General features: G+C 43.8%; 1 protein-coding gene and 1 long non-coding RNA gene across 2 annotated transcripts in view; one reads left to right on the top strand and one right to left on the bottom strand.

Annotated features, from left to right (window-relative positions):
- Nucleotides 1–16,770, bottom strand: part of LOC142497522 (branched-chain-amino-acid aminotransferase, cytosolic-like) — a 38,793-nt gene extending 22,023 nt beyond the window's left edge. The window contains exon 1 of the mRNA XM_075605401.1: nucleotides 16,612–16,770. Within this exon, the coding sequence (XP_075461516.1) occupies nucleotides 16,612–16,644 (33 nt within the window). The 5' untranslated portion in view covers nucleotides 16,645–16,770. The remainder of the gene's footprint in view (nucleotides 1–16,611) is intronic.
- The window catches only part of LOC142497524 (uncharacterized), a 29,726-nt gene that overhangs the window by 946 nt on the left and 8,616 nt on the right, over nucleotides 1–20,164 (top strand). Inside the window, exon 2 of the long non-coding RNA XR_012802267.1 lies at nucleotides 18,327–18,513. This is a non-coding gene — a long non-coding RNA (uncharacterized LOC142497524). The remainder of the gene's footprint in view (nucleotides 1–18,326; nucleotides 18,514–20,164) is intronic.

The following is a 20,164-nucleotide window of genomic DNA, read 5'->3' as shown; positions in this document are numbered from 1 at the left end:
CAAAAACTTAGAGCTAAAAGCTCCCTGTTTATACACAGCAGGGAGAGATCTGGTACTCATTTTAAATTGGTCCGATAAAAGGAATTGCTCGCTGGAAAAGAAACCGATATCATGTAGGGGTAATAAGATATGTACTTTTTGTAGAACAAAAGGCCTATGTTTTGATTTGGAGTTTGCAAGAGCTGGCAAACACGTCCAGATTATCCAGCCACAAAATCATTTTATAAAAAGGCAAAGAACCTGCTTTACTGCTATGTAGCAACAACAAAAAAAAGTGCCAGCCTCCCAGAAACAGCGGCTCTACAGCTGAACCTCCGATTCAGTGCACTGCTATAACCTTAATAAATAGTTCAGAAAAACCTTCTAATCACCATGCAAACTAAATATAAAGGGGAGGGGTGTAGGCAGGAATTTGTCAGAGGTAGCGCATATTCAGTTGGTGGTAGGGATTTTATGGCGCAATGCGCCATTAGAGGTGACCTGGCATTGCATCAATACAGTCTGGTTATGATAATAGTAAATTAATTTCATATAGCGCTGTTCTGCCAATGGAACTCAAAGTGTGTCACAGTATGCGGTACGCAGCACATAGGAATGTTACAGACAGACAGTTCCTGCCCAGATGAGTTTACAATCTATGTTTTGTGAGCCTGAGGCCCAGGGAGATAAAAGTGACTTATTATTTATTTATTTATAAAATATTTTACCAGGAAGTAATACATTGAGAGTTACCGCTCGTTTTCAAGTATTTCCTGGGCACAGAGTTAAGACAAATAATACATGTTTACAAATACAGTTACATAATGAGCAGGGTATACATTATATACAAGACATTGCATGCACAGTTAAAGATAATTTATATTATGGGCGTATGAAACAGTTACAGACCAGATTAAAATGTGAGACAGCATTAGATTTGAAAGAATTTAGACTGGTGGTGGATGTAAGAGTCTCTGGTAGGTTGTTCCAGTTTTGGGGTGCACGGTAAGAGAAGGAGGAGCGGCCGGATACTTTGTTGAGCCTTGGGACCATGAACAGTCTTTTGGAGTCTGATCTCAGGTGATAGGTGCTGTATGTGGTAGGGGTGAGGAGCTTGTTCAGGTAGCTGGGTAGCTTGCCCATAAAGAATTTGAAGGCAAGACAGGAAAGGTGAACTGTGCGCCTAGACTCGAGTGATGACCAATCTAGTTCTTTGAGCATTTCGCAGTGGTGTGTGTTATAGTTGCATTGGAGAACAAAATGACAAATTGAATTGTAGAAAGTTTGCTAAGGTGGGTTTGAAGTGCCGAGTCATATACTATGTCTCTATAGTCAATAATTGGCATTAGCATCTGCTGTGCGATGTTTTCTGACCAGGAGACTTAGGGAGGATTTGTTCCTGTAAAGTACCCCTAGTTTGGCATAGTTTGGCTTGCCCCAGGTTACAAGGAGCTGACACCAGGAAGTCAACCAGGTTCCCGATTCAAACTCAGCATCATTGTTTATACAGAGTCAGTTTCTTTACTCACTGTAAAGTGAGTAAACTGCTGCCACTCCTGGTTATACTCCGTGTCAGTGTATAGAGTATAATCTGCAGTACATTCCACACACCTACGTCTAGCCCCCAGACTGCACAATACACTACAACCTGACCGCACTGTTCACAGGCAGCAAATGTAACCTGACTATAATGCTATCAGTATAGAGTGAGGTCTGAGCTTGCACTATAGGCCTAGTACAAAGTGACTGCCTGGTCCCAGGTGTCCTACTCCTCCTTCCTCAGCCTCACTCTTTGAGAGAGGGTGACATATGGGCATAGAGGGTGGGAAGAGTAGGACACCTTGGGGATTTGGGGATAAGTGGTGGCAGAGGGTGCCATGGGGAGTAGTGAGGGCGGGTAGTGGGCTGAACCGCTTATTAGGCCGCACTTATGGTGCTGGCAACGGCGACGCGACCTATGACGTCACCCGTCGCCATTAGCAAGGCCAGTGACATCACGAAGGGGGCGACAGCACTCTGATTGGTTTAGAGACAGTCACATGTGGCGACTGTCTCTAAAAAAAAATCAAATTTACCCGGCTTCAAAATTTTTGGTCGCTCTGTCGCCCTTCCTATAAGCACTTGCGACGGAGTCAATTGATTTGTTTTGGAGTGAGAAGTCACGTCGCTGGGCACTAAGCGCAGCCTTATCCAGATGCTTGCAGTGCGGCATGGGAGGGGCCTCCGCTTGGGTCATGCTTTTGGTTCGCACTTACTCTGCCGCTTCCTCACGTGGCACCATCGTTCCCGCGCAGCTGCGTTTCAACAGTGTTGGAGCAGGAGTGACAGCGCTGTGCGTGGCATTAGCTGGTTGGGTATTGTACGTTTTGCATAGCAGACATCGCCAGCTAAGCCCTACCCTAGCTACTCTCCTCATAAAGGAATTGCAAGCTGGAAGAGAAACATATCATGTAGGACTATAATTAGATTTGAAAGAGAGGGAAAAAAAATTAAAAATCAAGCGCAAATACAGTTTAGAGTTTAACCATGTGAACACACTAGTGAAAGTGAAAATATTAAATACAGTATATACAATCCTCTGGAAATAGTGCTGCTCCAGAAGTGGAGTCAATCCAAGTCCATATAATATTCGCAGGAACAGAAGAGCAGGAGCAAATATCTCCTTAATAATTTCACTTTTTGTTGAAAAAAGTCATTGCACTATAATTCGATTTGTACTTTTTGTAGAACAGTGTGTTTCAACAGTGGCAGAGCAGGAATGACAGCGCTGTGGGTTGCATTAGCCAGTTGGGTATTAAGGAAAAAAGGCACTCCAGGAACCAAAAATAGATTGAACAATACACACACACACACACACACACACACACACACACACACACACACACACACACACACACACACACACACACACACACACACACACACACACACACACACACACACACACACACACACACACACACACACACACACAGCTTTCCATATTTCCATATTTTTTACAAACTTTACAACACAATGAAAGGAATAGAATAATATACAAGACATACATATAACATTGAGAGAAAACTATTTGGCACGGGGGACATACATTTGAGTGCATTAAAGAACATACTGTAGTTATGGAGTAGTTTGTTTAAAAGGTGAGTTTTTAGACGGATTTTGAAGTTAGAGAAAGTGCTCAGTAAACATTGAGAGGGACAGAGTTACACAGGTCGGGTGCAGCAAGTGAGAAGGGTCGTAAGCGAGAGTAGTACTGTAGTGACACTGGTGGTAGAATGAAGAAACGTGTGGAGAGCAATTAAGGGTATAGAGCAGGGATCCCCAACGCAGTGCCCAAGGTCACCATGGCGCCCACAAAGCCTTTTGTCGGTGCCCACGACCGCAGTGCTGCCAACAGTGGCTGCTTGCCCACACCACAAGTCGGGCCCAATGTCCGCATCCGCTAGCAGGACTGGCACAGCACTGGAGGCCTCCTCTCAAGCTACGTGTAGTGTGTGTGCGTCCACGCGCGTGCATTGGTTGGTGCCCGCCCCTCTCTCCTGATTGCTCAAATGTGCCCTTGGGCACAAGAAAGGTTGCGGACCCCTGGTATAGAGATTAAAACAGGAATATAAGGAAAGACAAAAAGGAGTGGGGGCCTTAAAGGGGAGAACAGTAATTTTATATTGAATGCAGAATTTATTAGGGAGCCAGAGAGATTTCAGGAGGAGAAGCAGAGACTGATAGAGAAGAAGTGAGGCAAGAGCATTTTGAACAGATTGAAACAAATGCTTCCTCTGCTCTTAACCAACCTGCCCTTATAAGAGAGCCAGTAAAGGACATTGGTCCTAGGATGGACTTCCTCTTCAAAGTGAGCCAAGTACAGACTGTACAGTAGTTTTCTTTTTTTTTTTAGTCGTTTAAATCAACATGTTCCATACACACATATATATCTATAAGTATTTTTAAGGTTTTAACATTGTACAGTATGTCTTTATTTATATAGCGCCATTAATGTACATAGCGCTTCGCAGCAGCAATACACGTGACAATCATATAGATAACAAATAATATAACACACGGTGAGAAGTGCTTCAGACATAAAAGTAACATTTAGGAAAAGGAGTACCTGCTCCGAAGAGCTTACAATCTAATTGGTTGGTAGGATGTACAGAGACAGTAGGAGGGCGTTCTGAAAAGCGCGCCTGCAAGGGGTCAAGCTTTATGTATGAGGTGTAAAACGATCACTCAGAGCTACTCATATGCTTCCTTAAGCAGGTGTGTTTTGAGGTGGGTCTTTAATGTGGATAGAGAGGGCGCTAGTCGGGTATTGAGGGGAATGGCATTCCAGGTGGTGTGGGGCAGTCCGTGAGAAAGGTTTAAGGCGGGAGATGGCTTTAGATACAAAAGGGGGTAGAGAGAAGACATCCTTGAGCAGAACGCAAGAATTGGGATGGCCCATAGAAAGAAAGTAGAGCTGAGATGTAAGGAGGAGCAGAAGAGTGTAAAGCTTTAAAATTGAGGAGAATTGAGTGTGAGATACAGGATTTGATAGGAAGCCAGGAGAGGGATTTCAGCAGGGTAGATGCTGAGACAGATTTCGGAAAGAGTAATTCTAGCAGCAGCATTTAGGATAGATTGTACGGGAGGCAGGCAAGGCCGGACAGCAGGAGGCAGGGCCGCCAACAAGGGGGGGGGGGGGACAAAGGGCACTGGCGTCCCGGCCCCGTGGGTGAGGGGGGCCCGGCTGCCCGGGCCCCCTGCGCAACCGGGCGCCAGTTATTAAAAAAAAAAAAAAACGCTGCACCTGGTGCCGGTCTCCCTGTTAGCAGCACCAGAAGTAGGTTGGCTTAAGCTTCCGGTGCGCGGGAGTGAGAGGAAAGCCCGGCACGCGCAGGAGCAGCACCCTCAGCGGGGCCAGCGGACCCCCCCCCCCCCCCCCCCCCCCGGCAAGGCGCCATTCTACGCATGCGCAAAATCAGCAAAAAAAAACCATTCTGCACATGCGCGACCCTGGACTGGCCCGTTCTGCGCATGTAAAACCTCGGACCGGCCAGCTCTGCGCATGCGCAGACATTGCGGCCCCCTTCTCGGTACCGCCGAAAAGCGGGGCCTTGCTGTAATGTCCTATGCACATTGCAGTACTATACAAATATAATATTTTTTATTTCTAGAAATAAAGTGGATAGAGATTTACTACAATATAATAGCTGAACAGACCCTTATTTGTAGACAGGCCACATGGGGCATGACCATAAAACAGCAGAGATGTCAATTTACAAGGACCAAAATTTATAAAATGTGCAAGTTCTAGACAAGAAATTGGCATATGAATGGAAATGTTCTGATATAAATGTAGTGACACTCCATTGACAATCTATTGAACTGCTAATAACATGCGAGACAGACTCTAAATGAGCTCTGTAAGAATACCGGGCCACATTCCAATATTAATCCGAAAGTAAGCCAGGGGTCCTCGTGCGTGTTTTTTTTTATATAAAGCAGGGGCCACCCCTGAAGGATTTTTTACACTATCGAGGTGCCCCTGCTTATCAGAGCTCACTCATCCCCACCTCGCTCACAAGCACACACACCCTTGTCATAGACTATATACTCCCCCTCACACATCATCCTCACTCTTTTATTCAACTCGCCCCCATTTATCCCACCCCAACCCCCTTCCCACACACCCTTCTCTCAAATCACACACCCCACTCTCTGCTCTTATTTATAACACATATGGTCCCCCTCTCCACATAAAGCGCTCACTCCTGCCTTCTTCCCTCACACACAGCTACAACACTCTTTGACAAAGGGACTTGTTCCCGAAACGCGTCAGAGTAGCCCTGTACTCCTCACGGATCACCAATAAAGTCTTTTAAATAGTTATTACTGGTTTGTAGCCCCCATTCTTCTACAGCTGTGCTCCGCCATTGGACCCCACGGGACTACCTTTTCTATGCATACATCGGCGTGATGCACGCAACAGGCAGAAGTTGAGCTGCTACACGAGTGAGTTCTCACCTGTTCACTTCAGGACTGATTATTATGGTATGTACAGCTTGTTTTACTAGGAGCTTTAGCATGACCTTTATGGTATATATTTAGATCTGCTATTATCTCTATAGTATTAACTTTTATACTGTTATACCTATACAGGTTAATTGAGTCTCGCGTAGCTTTTATCATAGCTCTGTTATCTTTGCCTAACTTCATTGCTTTCTGGATTATATATATGTTCCACTTTGCGGCTGAGCCCTGACTACTGGACTACTGGTCATATCCCTTAAACATTGTATACAACATGCGGGCTGCTCTGAGGCGCATCCCACACTATCTGGCGATCTAGAGGCTTCTCTCTCTCTCTACTCTGTGCCAAACAGAGGAGAACATATCGCAGCCTCTATATTTCCAGGTAAAGCGTGGCGCGCACTCTGGGGCCATGGCACCCTTGGCTTAACAGGGCACTGAGAAACACTGAAGTAAGGATTCAGACAGCCACGGTGCAATCATTTCTTATTCAGTGGCTACTTAAAACATAAAATTTCAAAAATCCTATGTTTGTTATAAATAAATAAGTTCTGTAGTATTAGATAATACTAAAAACACCTGTCTTTTGGAGTCTCCTTTGGGAGCCCCCTTTTAGGAGCGTTTTCTGGGGCAGATGCTTCACGCACATAGCGGCAAGTGGTGATTGCCTGTCTTACAAGACAATCCTAGAACAGCACGAGTGCGGATAGCCTGTATTAGATAATACTGCCTGCATTTTGTTTTTAAACTCCAAGTTCCATTTTTAATGTACATGTAATGTAGCATCCTTTGGTTGCTACAGTAACCATTTAGAAAGTAATATCCACTTCCTCTGTAGAAACAAGCTCTGACACCTTTTTGAGCTCTGCCCTTTGGCAACAAAGTATCACAAACAGTATGTTGCTGTGTTCCAAAAAGCAGACTATTACTCTGAAAGCTGTAACAATAACGTCTTACACTTAGTAATATAATGTTACATATCAGTGGCAGTATTTCAGATTGTGCTGCAAAGTTAGAAGGCGGACATTTCATTAGGCACACAATCAGGATTTTTACAGATTTATAACAGGAGCAAACAATTGCCACCTTAGGTAAGAATGCAGAATGATACATTGTCACAGGCTCTGCATATTAAAAGGGAAAAAAAGAAAGGGAATTTTGTATTGCTGCCTTAAGATCATTAAATGTACTGCTGTGAGAGATAACCATTTAATATTCCATTACAACTGTGATATAGTGTAGCAAATGTGCTATAAAACCAATAACTACAGAATAGAGCATTACTTTTTTGCAAACTTTCCTGCTAGCACTAGAGTAAATAGAAAATCCGGCAGCCTACCAACTAATGAGTACATGACGAAGAGCAGATCTTCATATCGCAGTTTAAGGTAAAGAGTGACATGAGGACATGACAAACAGAACAAGTCAGGACGGAGTGAGTCAGGAGGTTCTTCCGGAGTAGTCTACTTTACATGCACGAGTTAAAGCACTGTAGAAAAGAAATGCATCAGAACCCTTTCAATGAATCACTTAATGCAGTTACATCTGGTTCATACACTAGTCATGTGACCGAATATAGGATTTATGTTTCAGGAAAAATATACTATAAATCAGGGGTGCGCGCCTCCCAAGAGTTATACAGGTACCGCGCGCTCCCCCCAGGCATTTCAATTAAATGCCAGGGGACCGCGCAAGGCCTCTATAACACTTACCTTCCAGCGATGCGTCATCATGGTAACCCGCGGCGTCACATTGCCATGACCCCGCGAGTCATTTGACACCAGGGCTGGTGACTGTTTACCCAATCAAATTTACAGGTAAAATTACATCTCTGGTTTGTTCTTTGTAAAGTAATTAAACAGATAAACATAGAATGCTCTTCCCCTCAATACCGGACTAGCACCCTCTCTAGCCACTTTTAAGACCCGTCTTAAGACACACTTGCTTAAAAAAGTATATGAGTAGCACAGTGGCTAATAATATACACGATACACAAACCTTGGCCCCCTGCAGACGCACTTACCACTTACCTCCTACTGTCTCTGTGCATTCTTCCTACTTACCAATTAGATTGTAAGCTCTTCGGAGCAGGGACTCTTCCGAAATGTCCCTTTTATGTCTGAAGCACTTATTCTCATGATCAGCTGTTTGTATTATTTATACGATTGTCACATGTATTACTACTGTGATGCGCTATGTACATTAATAGCGCTATATAAATAGACATACAAACATACATAAACATAAGTTGCTGATATGCATCATCAGCAGACAGAAGAAAAGGAAACATTTACAGGATAGAAATATTTTTCACAGCTATAAGTAGGTAAATGTTACCTTAAGTGTGATTATAGTGCCCGCGACGGGACGTTGCTCCAAAACAAAACAATGGACTCCGTTGCGAGCGCTTATAGCATGGGCGACGGAGCAACCAAAAATTTGGAAGCCAGGGAAATTTGATTTTTCAGAGACTGTCCCCACATGCGACTGTCTCTGAACCAATCAATCAATCAATGACCTCGTCGCTAGTGACGGTCTCTGAAAGTTAAATTATAACTTTCGCTGGTGGCAACGTCATTGGTCGCCATCGCCAGCACTAGAAGCGCGGCCTAAGGAAGCCAATTACACTAAAGTTATTTTTTGACCCACTTGCTGCCCCTTTAAGCACACGACGTATGTGCTTGGAATTATGCAAATACTAGCCAAGACAGTAAGAGAAAAGGGTCAACTCCCGAGTGTTCCATTATAATGTTTAGTAAACAGATACAGACAAATGGTGTATACATAGAATTGCCATACAGGTAGGCAAATTACACAGATAATTAATACAAAAAGAGTATGCAGTGCAACGGAACTGAAATAAAATAAAACAAAAAATAAAGGCTGGGGTTAAGAGTCTATATATTGAATACAAAATACGTTGGGAGTATCGCAGATATATGTAGTAATTTACTGCTGTATTAGATTCAAGTCTCCTCACGTTTTATGGACAATAGAAGTTTAAACAAGATTACCCAGAGGTCTACTTCAAAGTCTAAAGAGATCCAAATCTACCGTCTGAACAAATTATTTCCATTGTGATCATGTTTTTTTTTAAATTTCGGTAGTGTGTTATGTAGGTAGGAAACACAAGATTGAATCATCACAATGCGTGTATCTCCTTTTAGTATGGTTTTATCATTTTGGTCAGGGTACTTGTCTCTAAATATAGGTAAAATGTGCTGTCTACTAGAGTTCAAAAGGCACCTATGGATCATAATAAAAATCCATGGACCTCGAACATACAACTTCTGAGAAACTCCAGCCCCTACTTTTCGGATCTGATTGTAGACTGTTTCCACGTGGTAAATCATCCGCTTAAAAGGGAAACCTCAGCGCTATCTGATAGACTTTAGTTCCGTTGTCTTCAAAATCAAGGGTGCCAGTTCTCTATATGTAGAGATTGGCCTCCATGGGTAGTAGAAAGCATGTCCCAAGACCTCCTCAAGATGGAATCTATGGTTTCATAATAGTGCAGCCGCACTAACATCTCATGGCCGGTTTGGTTCAATTGGTCGTGTTGTCAGCGCTCCATACACATGATAGGGGAGCATATCCTAAATCAGGGACTGCATGTATTCTTCCAGATCGTCATGCCTACTTCATGGGATGTTACGGATTCTTATATTATTTCTGTGAGAACGCGTCTTTGCATCTTCCATACAGTCTCAATGTGTAGTCAGTTGGGAACGTATATCTTTCATTTCAGCATCAACCTCATATTGAAATTTAACAACCTCTTCCATCCGTTTTTCTGTCACGTCCGTTCGCCCAAGTCATTCAGCGCACACTTGAGTTCTGAAATAGATTTTTGGAACTCTTGATAGTGTGCTTTAATGTGCTTGAAGCTTTTAAAAGGGCTTTTGTCAGAAGAGCTTGGTCCTCTTCTTCAGAGCTAAGCACAGATTCTGCCTCACGGTCCACCATTTTGAGAGCTGGGCTTCTCACTCCTTTCTGAAAAACTATGAGACCTCCTGCAAGGTTTTCTTTTGGCCTTATGTTAATACATTTATAGATCATCAGTCTCAAGAAGTAGCTGAAATGTGTTCTTAACGCTAGATTGGTCCACGGAGCCTTCAAATCAATGGCTATCTTGGATGATGCAGTGAATGTGTCCCTCTCGAAGATGGTTTTTATTTTTTAAATCTGGTGCTCCATTCAGCAGATAAGCGGTTTAAATATCAAGTGTCCGGTAGGTTAAAATGGAGCTCTCCTCAAAGCCCAGTGCAGTTTTAAGGTGACTTGTAGTAACCTCAGAAACTAGAGATTAAGAAATGATCATTTAACACTGGATGGAGGGGAAACAAGAGTAAGGCATGCTGAGAGGGATAGAGAACTTGCATAGGCTTCTTGCTCTAAAACAAAGAAATGCAGTTAGAATAGATTTTGATGTCAGAAATAGACTGCAAATCAAGAGATCGAAAACCAGCATGCAGGTTCCTGCCAACTCCAAATAGTGTTTGCGCTGCACCTCACCAAACTGGTTCAAGAGATTATCAAGCATAGTCATGTTTGCATAGATATGCACAGCTCTGAATATCATGTTGTATCCAACCAGTGGCGTAACCAACGCACGGGATGCCCGAGCGCCCCAACTCAGGGGAGGGGGGCCCGAAGGGAGCCAGGAAACACCGTCCCGACTCGTGATTAATATCATCACCAAGCAAGAATTACAGAGGCCCCGCACTCTCCCTTACTGCAATGAAACTGATTGCTGGGGGAAGAGAGCGCGGCCTTTGTAAGAGAGCAGCCCTCCTCCTCTATCGACGTTGCAGTGTCATGTGACGTCACATGGTGACGCACGTGCCAATGAGTTACGCAGCAACTTCATGACGCTGCAACATCGCGAGACAAGGGCCGGCAAGTAAGCGAAATGACTTGAACCCCCAATATGAATCTTTGGTTCAAGGGTCCACTTAATTTTGTCCCCGGGGGCCCATTACAGCATAGTTAAACCACTGAATGCAACAAGCAGCAATCCTATCTTTATAGGGTTTCGTTAACCTTGTGAAAGGAGCAGCAACCTTGCATTTATAATGCTGTACGTTCCTTTTCAGTAGGAGGGGACTGAACATAAATTGCTTTAATCACATCTCATAATTGAGCCTCTGACTTAATATATTCCTAAAACACTACAAATCTGGGATACGGGAAGCAGAATATAACAGGTCCCCCAATGTTAGTAATGAACTGTTGATTAGCAATTTATCCTGGAGAAATAGCAGACATAAGTAAAGAACTACAGATAACACTGATACACAGCTCAGGCCATTATTCAATATGCTATGAAAACCACTTCTCCTTGACAGTCAAGCCTTTTAGGCCGAGAACCACAAATGGGTGCTAAGCTTCAGCACACACTCACTTCCATGCGTATGAACAGGAGTAAAAGGCGTGCTAAAGCTTAGCTCCCTTCTGTGGATCCAGACCTTTGTTTTATTCATTTCAATGGAACACAAAGGTTTCCCTACCATGGAGAAGCATCACGGTAAATTAGATTTGGGCCACTCGTAAAGATAGAAGACCAACGATTTTGAAATGAACTAAGATGTTTAAGGACTACATTCTTCTTATGCATAACAAGAACATAATGTGACATACACACTATCCTACAACCTGCACATTTCCTATCACTACAAAGACATTTTGTAAAGATCCACTATATATAAATACAGTATGGTGTTCCCCCAATTGATCATTAATACAGAAGTGGCTATGAAATAAAGACCCCTTGCTGCAGAGTCCGATGTACAGATGACATGCCCATGGGTGGGACTCTGTACTGAAGAGCTGTATGAACACTGACGGAAACAGAGATATATTTCTAAGTTCAAGAACGGCAAAAAGAATGTAATATTTCTTATATATCGGGACTTGCTTTCGCTTATGCAAGTAGAGCAGTCTCTACCTGGACTTTTTTAATTTAAAAAAAAAACTCAGATAAAGTTAACCCCTCAATGACTACAGCAACTTTATTTTCACTGCTAAGTGCCCACATCCTAAAAAAAAGATGTACATTATATACTCCAAAGTATGGCTCCCAGGAGTACAAAATATAAATATTTGTATTCATTCAGGTTGTTGCAATAAATAAATAATGTAATAAGCTGAATGTATTGCTTTTAAAGCCCGAGATCCGCATAGTTCAAAAACAATGTTTCTTTTACTGCATAAAAAGGCCTTTGTTTTCTTTTTTCAGCCTAATTACTGTAAATACCTCCGTTTCTTAAAAGGTCCAGCAGCTTTTAAACTCAAATGAACATTGCCAAGCGAAACATTAAAGACTTGCCGACAGCATACGCAGGGACCACAATGTCCAGACTGGAGACTCCTGAAATCGGTGCAGTTGCAGGGAGATGCAGTTTGTTCAGTAGTTCAGTTTATGTATTTGCCCCTGATAGATATAGTGTACACACACACACGTAGATGTTTGCATGTATTTATCTGTAAATTCATGCGTGACTGGCCCTGTCTATCTATGTTAGAGTGTATGTAGTTCATCCAGGAAAGGTATAGACATTACGGCACTCTAGTCTAGAGGACTTGACATAATAAATTGAAGAATGTGTTTGAAAGATGATAGACGTTTGTGGAGTGCCGTTATGTTCTACCTTTCCTGGATGAAACACATACACGATTAGCTGTGCCGGCCCGAGGCAATACCTTTGAAGTCGCACGAGTGCACCTGATCTCCCTTATGCAAGAGTTCAAGCCCTATTATAACTGTGTCTTGTCAGAGAAGTAGTCTCGCCTTCACGAGCAGGCGGCCCCTCCGGCACTCAAAGGTTTTAAGCAGCAATGCCTTCCCAGAAGCCCAGGTGAGTTTAACTCAAATAATGTTAATATCTTACCCCCTAAACCTGCCCTGCGCTTTTATAATAAAGGAAGGGAATAAAAGTGTTTAAAATCAGAATATAATCCATGGCTCCTCAACTGTCGGCCCGAAAGCAAAATGCGCCCGTGAAAGGCCTTGATGTGGCAGTTGGACACTGACCAAGTAACAAGTATGAAAATAGCTGGTGCAAAAGTGCAATTTTTCACACACAACCTCACTTACAAATTAGGTAATGTAAATATGTATGGTACAGATGTTAGACATACTTGAAAAAAGGTTAATACAGCAGGGCCCCGGGCATACAGCGGGTTCCGTTCTAAGGGCCCGCCGTATAGTGAAAATCGCCGGAAAGCGGAACCGGCGATTTTCAGCTGTGCGCATGCGCAACCCAGCAATTTCCCCCTTGTGTACATCCGCGACCTCCGTTCTGCGCATTCGCGCCGGTGGCAACAGCCCATTCTGCGCATGCGCGACATCTGAGTAGACATGGCGGCCCTCTTCTCGGTGCCGCCGCATCAGCCAATCGCCTAGAAGCCGGGGCCTTGCTGTATAACAATTTAAGTTTTTTAATGCATCTAAAATTACATTATAATAAGCTTATGGACCCTTAATGTTTTATGATCTGGCCCCTTTGGACAACTGGTGGAAGAGCCCTGATCTAATCCCTAGTGAGGTTACCAAGGTAACATTTTGAATGCACTGGGCTCTGGGGAGAGCTCTATTTTAACCGCCTGGACACACTATTTCAAACATTTGTATCTTCTGGAAAAAAAAAATAGGAAGAATGAATAATGCAAGTAAAAATGAAAAGCAAAAAAATGGCGATCAGCAAGGAGCGGTGCTTTAAGTGCAAGAATGGGTGAGTGGTATGTGTGGCTACTGTGATTTGAGGTAATTACCCAATATACAGTATTTATTTTATTTCAAGTGGAATTGAAAGTGTAGAAAGTTATTTTGAGACTAATGTTAGAAATGTCTTATTGCCAAAGAGAATTGTTCATAGCACGACAAGGCAAAAGGAAAAATATCAAAATGCTTGAAACAACGAAGCAGAAACATAGATAGTTGCCGACTGTTCTTCAAAAACATACAATAAAATATTGTGTGTGTTTCATTTGACAGTTTTATTGACAAACACTAGAAAGGAAATAGTAATCAGATTGTGCCATCCATTACTGTGTATTTAAAATTCCTTTCTGCTGCGTACCGCGCACTACACAGGTAGTCCTCGCTTATCCGACGGAATGCGTCCCGCAAACTGCTGTCGGTTAACGGACTGTCGAATTACAGGTGCATGTTAATCGGTGGCGCTAACCGTCAGATAAGCGGGTCCGACGTCGGGTAATGCATCCATCGGTAAGCGAGGACTCACTGTACTGTAATTGTGAAGCGCTTTGAGTCCCATTGGGAGAAAAGTGCTATATGAAATTATTTATTTATAAAATATTTTACCAGGAAGTAATACATTGAGAGTTACCTCTCGTAATAAAGTTATTATTAAAGCCTGAAATACAGAACCCTCAACAGCTTTATAGACAGGGAGAACTTGTAATGTCAGTCATTCAAAGTCTCTATTAGTGATAAAGCCAACAATTAATGTTGTCTATGCCCCTAGGGTGTATATGTATGTATATGTGTTAAGGCAAGGGGATGGAATGAAGAAAAAAAGAGACTGTTTTTCCATCTATTCATACATTCTAAAAAAAGTTATATGATGTTGCAAACAAGACTATAACTTACTTGATTGCTTTGCTATGAAATATCATTAAAAAGGAGCAATCCATGTCATTTCCTATGTTTTTTTATGAGATTGACTGTTGGAAACCAAACGCCTAAGGCTCTTTCTTGGTTATAAAATGAGACTACAGGAGAACGGGGTCTTTAAGGCTACGACCCCAGAGTTCACTGCTGCACGTGCAGCTGCGATCTGCTGTTGAACTGCAGGAGATTGCGATGGAGGGGCGTGGCAGAGCACGGCCATGACATCACACAGCTGGTTCAACCTCATTGGCTGAACCGCCGCCGTGACGTGGCCAGCGCTCTGGTGCCACAAGAAAAGACAAAATCCTTGTCTTTTACAAAATGTGGTCACACATCGAGAGCTCTACATGCGGGTGCAGGCAGCTACTGGGCCCGGCACCATAGAGGAGCAAATCTTGTTCCCGCCGCACATGGTGTACCGCGCCCACCTCAGCCTTACTTCTTAAAAGCAGCAGTCGGCACCGGTTGTGTTTTTCTGTGTATTTTTATCATTTAAACCTGCGCGGTCACATGACCGCTTTTGTGTCATACAGGCATATATTGCACATTACACAATTACTATGTGCTATTGAGCAGTTTACTCAGGACACTACTATCAGTATAAGCGCTAGGAATAGGTTTTAATCAGAATTTTGTTTTCCATATATCTGTACATTATAATAAAATGTATTTGTTTTACATATTAGTGGAGCAGAGTGCATCTAAGGGGATCTTTCTCTCTTTTTGTATACGCTTTTGAAAGGGGCCACATGACTGCGGCAGCTCTCAACCCAGAAATGGAAGGGGTGTCCTACTCTATCGTTTCCCTTCAGATTGCGTCCTGCTCTCCATGGCAATGCAGGACGTGATCAAAGCTGAAATAAAGCACTCTCTGGGAATAAGTTAGGCCGCGATTATAGTTGTGACATCGCACGAGCGCGGCAGAGCGACCGCACTGGCGATTATTGGAAATACAATTGAATTCGGTTTTTTTTCCGAACAACGGCCACGTCACGTGAGCGGTTCAGCCAATGAGGGCGAACCAGCCTGGTGACGCGTCCGCCACGCACCCAGCCTAGTCCATGTTCTGCACAAGTCCCTAAAAAAGACAAAATCCAACACTTCGTTTCGGAGATCTAAGCATTTAAAATATGGATATGCCAGGGACGTTAAAATGGAGCTCTCCCTGGAGCCCAGTGCGACTGAAGGTTACTATAGCAACCTCAGAAGCTTTTAACAAATACATGATTTAACACTAAAGAAAACTAACATTTTATTTTATAAAACAGGAGCATGACGTGTTTATGGGGCAAGATACTAATATTATATGAGAAACACCGAGGATTCTGGGGGTGGGTTTCTACTTTAAAGTGTTAAAATGTCATTCCCAATGCAAAACACATACACACTTAGGATTTGGGTTATCAGAATGGAAAGTCATTCAGTCACTTGGTTAAAAAAAAACATTGTCCTCAGTCATTCCAAAAAGCAGAAACTGGATACACCTCAACCCCTTGGAACGGGCACGATTTTACATGTTAACCTTGTAATACTTGTGATGTGCATTTTTTTTGGGGGGGGGGGGGGGGGTGAGGTTCCCTCTCAGCCATTGTGGCTGCAGAATAGACAAATAATAATAATGACAGTCAGGATCACCAGCAGCCCCCCCTGGTGACAGTCAGGATCACCAGCAGCCCCCCTTGGTGACAGTCAGGATCACCAGCAGCCCCCCTTGGTGACAGTCAGGATCACCCTCTCAAGATGCTCTATTTAGGACAGGTAGAATAGCGCTGGGGGGGGGGGGGAATCAGGCTCTTCTCTTGCACACACCAACTGCTGCTCCCTGCAGAATAAATGGGATCCCCTCATGCACACTCCAGATCTCCCCTAACACCAGAGGATCCCTTTCTCACACAACCAATCGGCGTCCTTGGGGCACTCTCTGGCCATGACCCCTCAGCCCCCTTTCTGTCCGTCCCCAGTGTTTCTCCCAGGTGCTCGGGACTCACCTTCACCCCGGATAAAGCTGCTCCCGCTGCCATGGTTATAACTTGTCACCCGCTCGGATCAGCTCCTGCCGAACAAAGAACCCGAGCAGCACGTTCCGCCGCGCTGAAGGTTCCTAGTGCCTCTGTGCAGAGAGATACAGCGGCGAGCGGGCGGGGCCACGCGGCGTGTCCTCATCATTCATGCACAGAGCTAGCTCCGACGTAACCCTATCACAGCCAGAATGTGTATACAAGGAGCACATACAATGAAACTATTCCCATAGTGTCACACACATTACTATTCTCAGTGTCACACACATTCACATGCAGGAAGTCTCGCTTTTTAAAAAAACAAAATGATTAAACATTAAATGTGTAGTCCAGACCCACATCTCATGTGTGTCCTCTAACTACGTCCCTGCTGGCGCTGAGTGTGCTCATGCTTGGAGAGCGCTCCAAGCATGAGTGCCAGGTGTCCGGCTTGTATGCGCGCGCGGGGGAGGGGCATTGAGGGTAGATCAGCGCGCGGGGAAGTATAGTTTTTGTTTATTACGCACCGATCGCGGTTGAGCGTGTGCACACGCGCCGCACGCACTGCGTGAGCATGGACTTACATATATCTATATATGTAAGTCTCCTCCGCAAGTGCAACCCGATCAGCGCTAGCGGGGACTTAGCCTAAATACTACATCAAGGTTAGCCTTCTCTATCCTACTAACAATTCATACTATCCCTCTTATCTCACTGATAAATACAATGTATATAACTTGCCACTTTACTCCACCTCCATTTAATTGTTACTGAATAATATATATAGATAGAGACCAATAAGGACCACATAGTATCTACACACACTTTTAGTAATGCAACACCCTCTCACATTTCCACACCTACCCACACCATTGATATACACTCCCACTCCACAAACACCTTTTGTAAAGGGCTGTATACACTGTGGGCTCTATCGCTCTATATACACCATCCCCCCCCCTTTCATGGACTATTTAACACCTCAAGTTATAAAACGCACACTACACAGGAGGAAGGGATGAGATCTAGTTACATTCCAAGATGCTCTGTTTTTGAGTGAACTCCTTGCCTGCTTTATTCAATGTAACATTGCCAGAAGAGATCAGTGTATCTCGAAAGCATTTCGTTAGCCACAGAAAGGTATAGTCTACTCATTTTTGATATACATTAAATATAATAGGTAGAATGACTGCTGTTCATCCATGACAATGTCAACACAAAACTGATCTATAACTAAATGTCTTATTATGTATTGAACTGTTCATTAAATGTCTTTAAATATAACCCAGTTCCTTTAATTTAACCATGTATTGTATCATAACTCTGTGCCCAGAACATACTTGAAAACGTATTACTTCCTGGTAACACATAAATGATTGTAAACAAATGACGGGAAAGCACTTATTAATGAGGTAGGAGGAGATACTTTTGATCTGCATACTTTGTTTACTGCAGTTGGGACTATTCATTAGGTCAGATCTCCCCTTTGTTCCCGGGGGGGAGGTGAGGGGTGGGGGGGCTGTGACTTTTATACAAGCGATGTATCGCATCCCATGGTTTAATGACTCATCTTCCTCTCAAGTTTCTAAAATACTTCGTTTACAAAATAAAAAAAAATCAACATCCTAACACGTGACAACAAATATATCCCAAGGTTTCTCAGAGAAACTCGTGACCCTTTTATGTCTGCTCTGTGATTATTACAGCTTTGATGGCGCAATCATCACAGTGATCACACTACGCAGCCAAGGCGCATGGGCCTCCCTCAGCGCAGCGCCTCTGACATGCCACGGTGTCCCCATCCTCTGATCCCCCTGCACGCCAAACAAAGAACGCACTGATGGAAAGCGGCGCCCGCTGTCATTCTCCCCGTCCAACGAGAGCACGGTGCAGGTACCCACCCCCCGAGTGTGACCAATCAGGCACAAGGGCGCCCTTCCCCACTCTCAGGCGAATGTCATTCTTTACCAATAAGGTGCCTCGTGGCGCCCCCGTGCAGGTGCTGAGCTGGTGTAACTGACACCGGGATCAGCGGGTATAGGGGACACGTGATCAGGTGACAGGTTAAAGCTAGATACGGCATGCAATGACATGGCAAGGAGAAAATAGGCCAGATCTGACCGGTTTACATAAACATGCAGTCCCTCTTAGCAACATATGTTACATTTCTGATAGAATAATTAATTAAATACACATTTCGCTTTTGCATAATAGGATTAATATATATATATATTATTATTTTTTTGCAAATGGCGAGAAAACAAAGTTCGTTAGCAAATATTAAGCTGAAAGTTACACTGATGTCAGTAGGCGCTAATTAGGGGCTTACAGAACCTAGAAGTGAAGGGTTGAGCAAATTTTAAGGGTTAAAAGAAAAAACCCAGTTTTAATGCTGCCTTCTCCCCAGGTTCAGCTGCTATATTCACCCTTTCTCCCATCATAATGGAGACCCATCAATGTTACTGCCAGTAAAATAGTGAAATGTGATGATTCGTCGTCGTAATTAATTGGAAATACTGCTATGGAATCAGGATTTTCCCACAGATAAAAGATAATGGGTTATACCCTGGGAGACTTCTGCACTCTAGTGAATTAAAGACTAAGGCCGAGTTCAGGGTGGCTGCTACGGACGCCCTCGTCCGTGCACACCTCCCCCGCATGCTCCTGCAGCCTGGCGATCTGTGCCCAGGCTGCAGGAGTTGGGTCACGGCGTTTGGGGGCGGGGGCAAACGTGTCACGGAGCTAGTTCGCTGAACCAGCTCACGTGACGCGACTGCCGCCCCAAATATTTCAGGTTGTGGCAACGCTGCACTTTGCCGCCGGTGGTGTGGAGAAAGAGAAAGGGGCCACTGACTTCCAAAACAGCCGAGACCATCTGGACACAGTTAAACACTTAACACGTGCAATATTTTGTCATGCATTGATGTGGCTTGCAGGTTAAAACTGCGTTTAACTAAATGACCCTTTTTCAAGAGATATAGGTATTTCACTGTATTTTTGTCATATTGGATCTAGCCCTGGGCTTTTGTTTTTGTTGTATACAATCAAATGAAAACAAACAATGTTGTTTTCGGTCCAGTGATATCAAAAATCTGTGTGCTCCTACACTGGTACATTATATCAGCGGTGGCCCAGTTCAGCCCTTAAGGGCCACCAATAGGTCAGGTTTTCAGGATATCCCTGCTTCAGCACAGGTGGCTCAGGACTGAGCCACCTGTGCTGATGCAGGTATATCCTGAAAACCTGACCCGTTGGTTACTGGCGCTGGTCACCGCTGAATTAGATGTAGTCAAAGCCATGTGCTGTAGAGAAACGCAAGTCAATAAATAGTTCCTGATCACCAACGTTTACCATGCAGAGAACTCTGGGAACAATATGGGCGTGTTGCAGTGGTACGCTCTGCCTATTGGAGCAGGAAGTGGGGGAGGGGAGATAGCGACACCCTCCCCCTTGAATGCGATGAGCAAGAAGCAACTAACAAATTAAGTGCTAAAAGAATAGAACCATAGAGGAGAGGAGCAGATTACACTGCTGCGTAATGACA

The sequence above is a fragment of the Ascaphus truei genome, chromosome 6, assembly GCF_040206685.1.
Source record: "Ascaphus truei isolate aAscTru1 chromosome 6, aAscTru1.hap1, whole genome shotgun sequence".
In the NCBI taxonomy this organism is placed as follows: domain Eukaryota; kingdom Metazoa; phylum Chordata; class Amphibia; order Anura; family Ascaphidae; genus Ascaphus; species Ascaphus truei.
The sequence above is the reverse complement of the archived record's forward strand: the minus strand, read 5'-3'. Positions and strand labels throughout refer to the sequence as shown.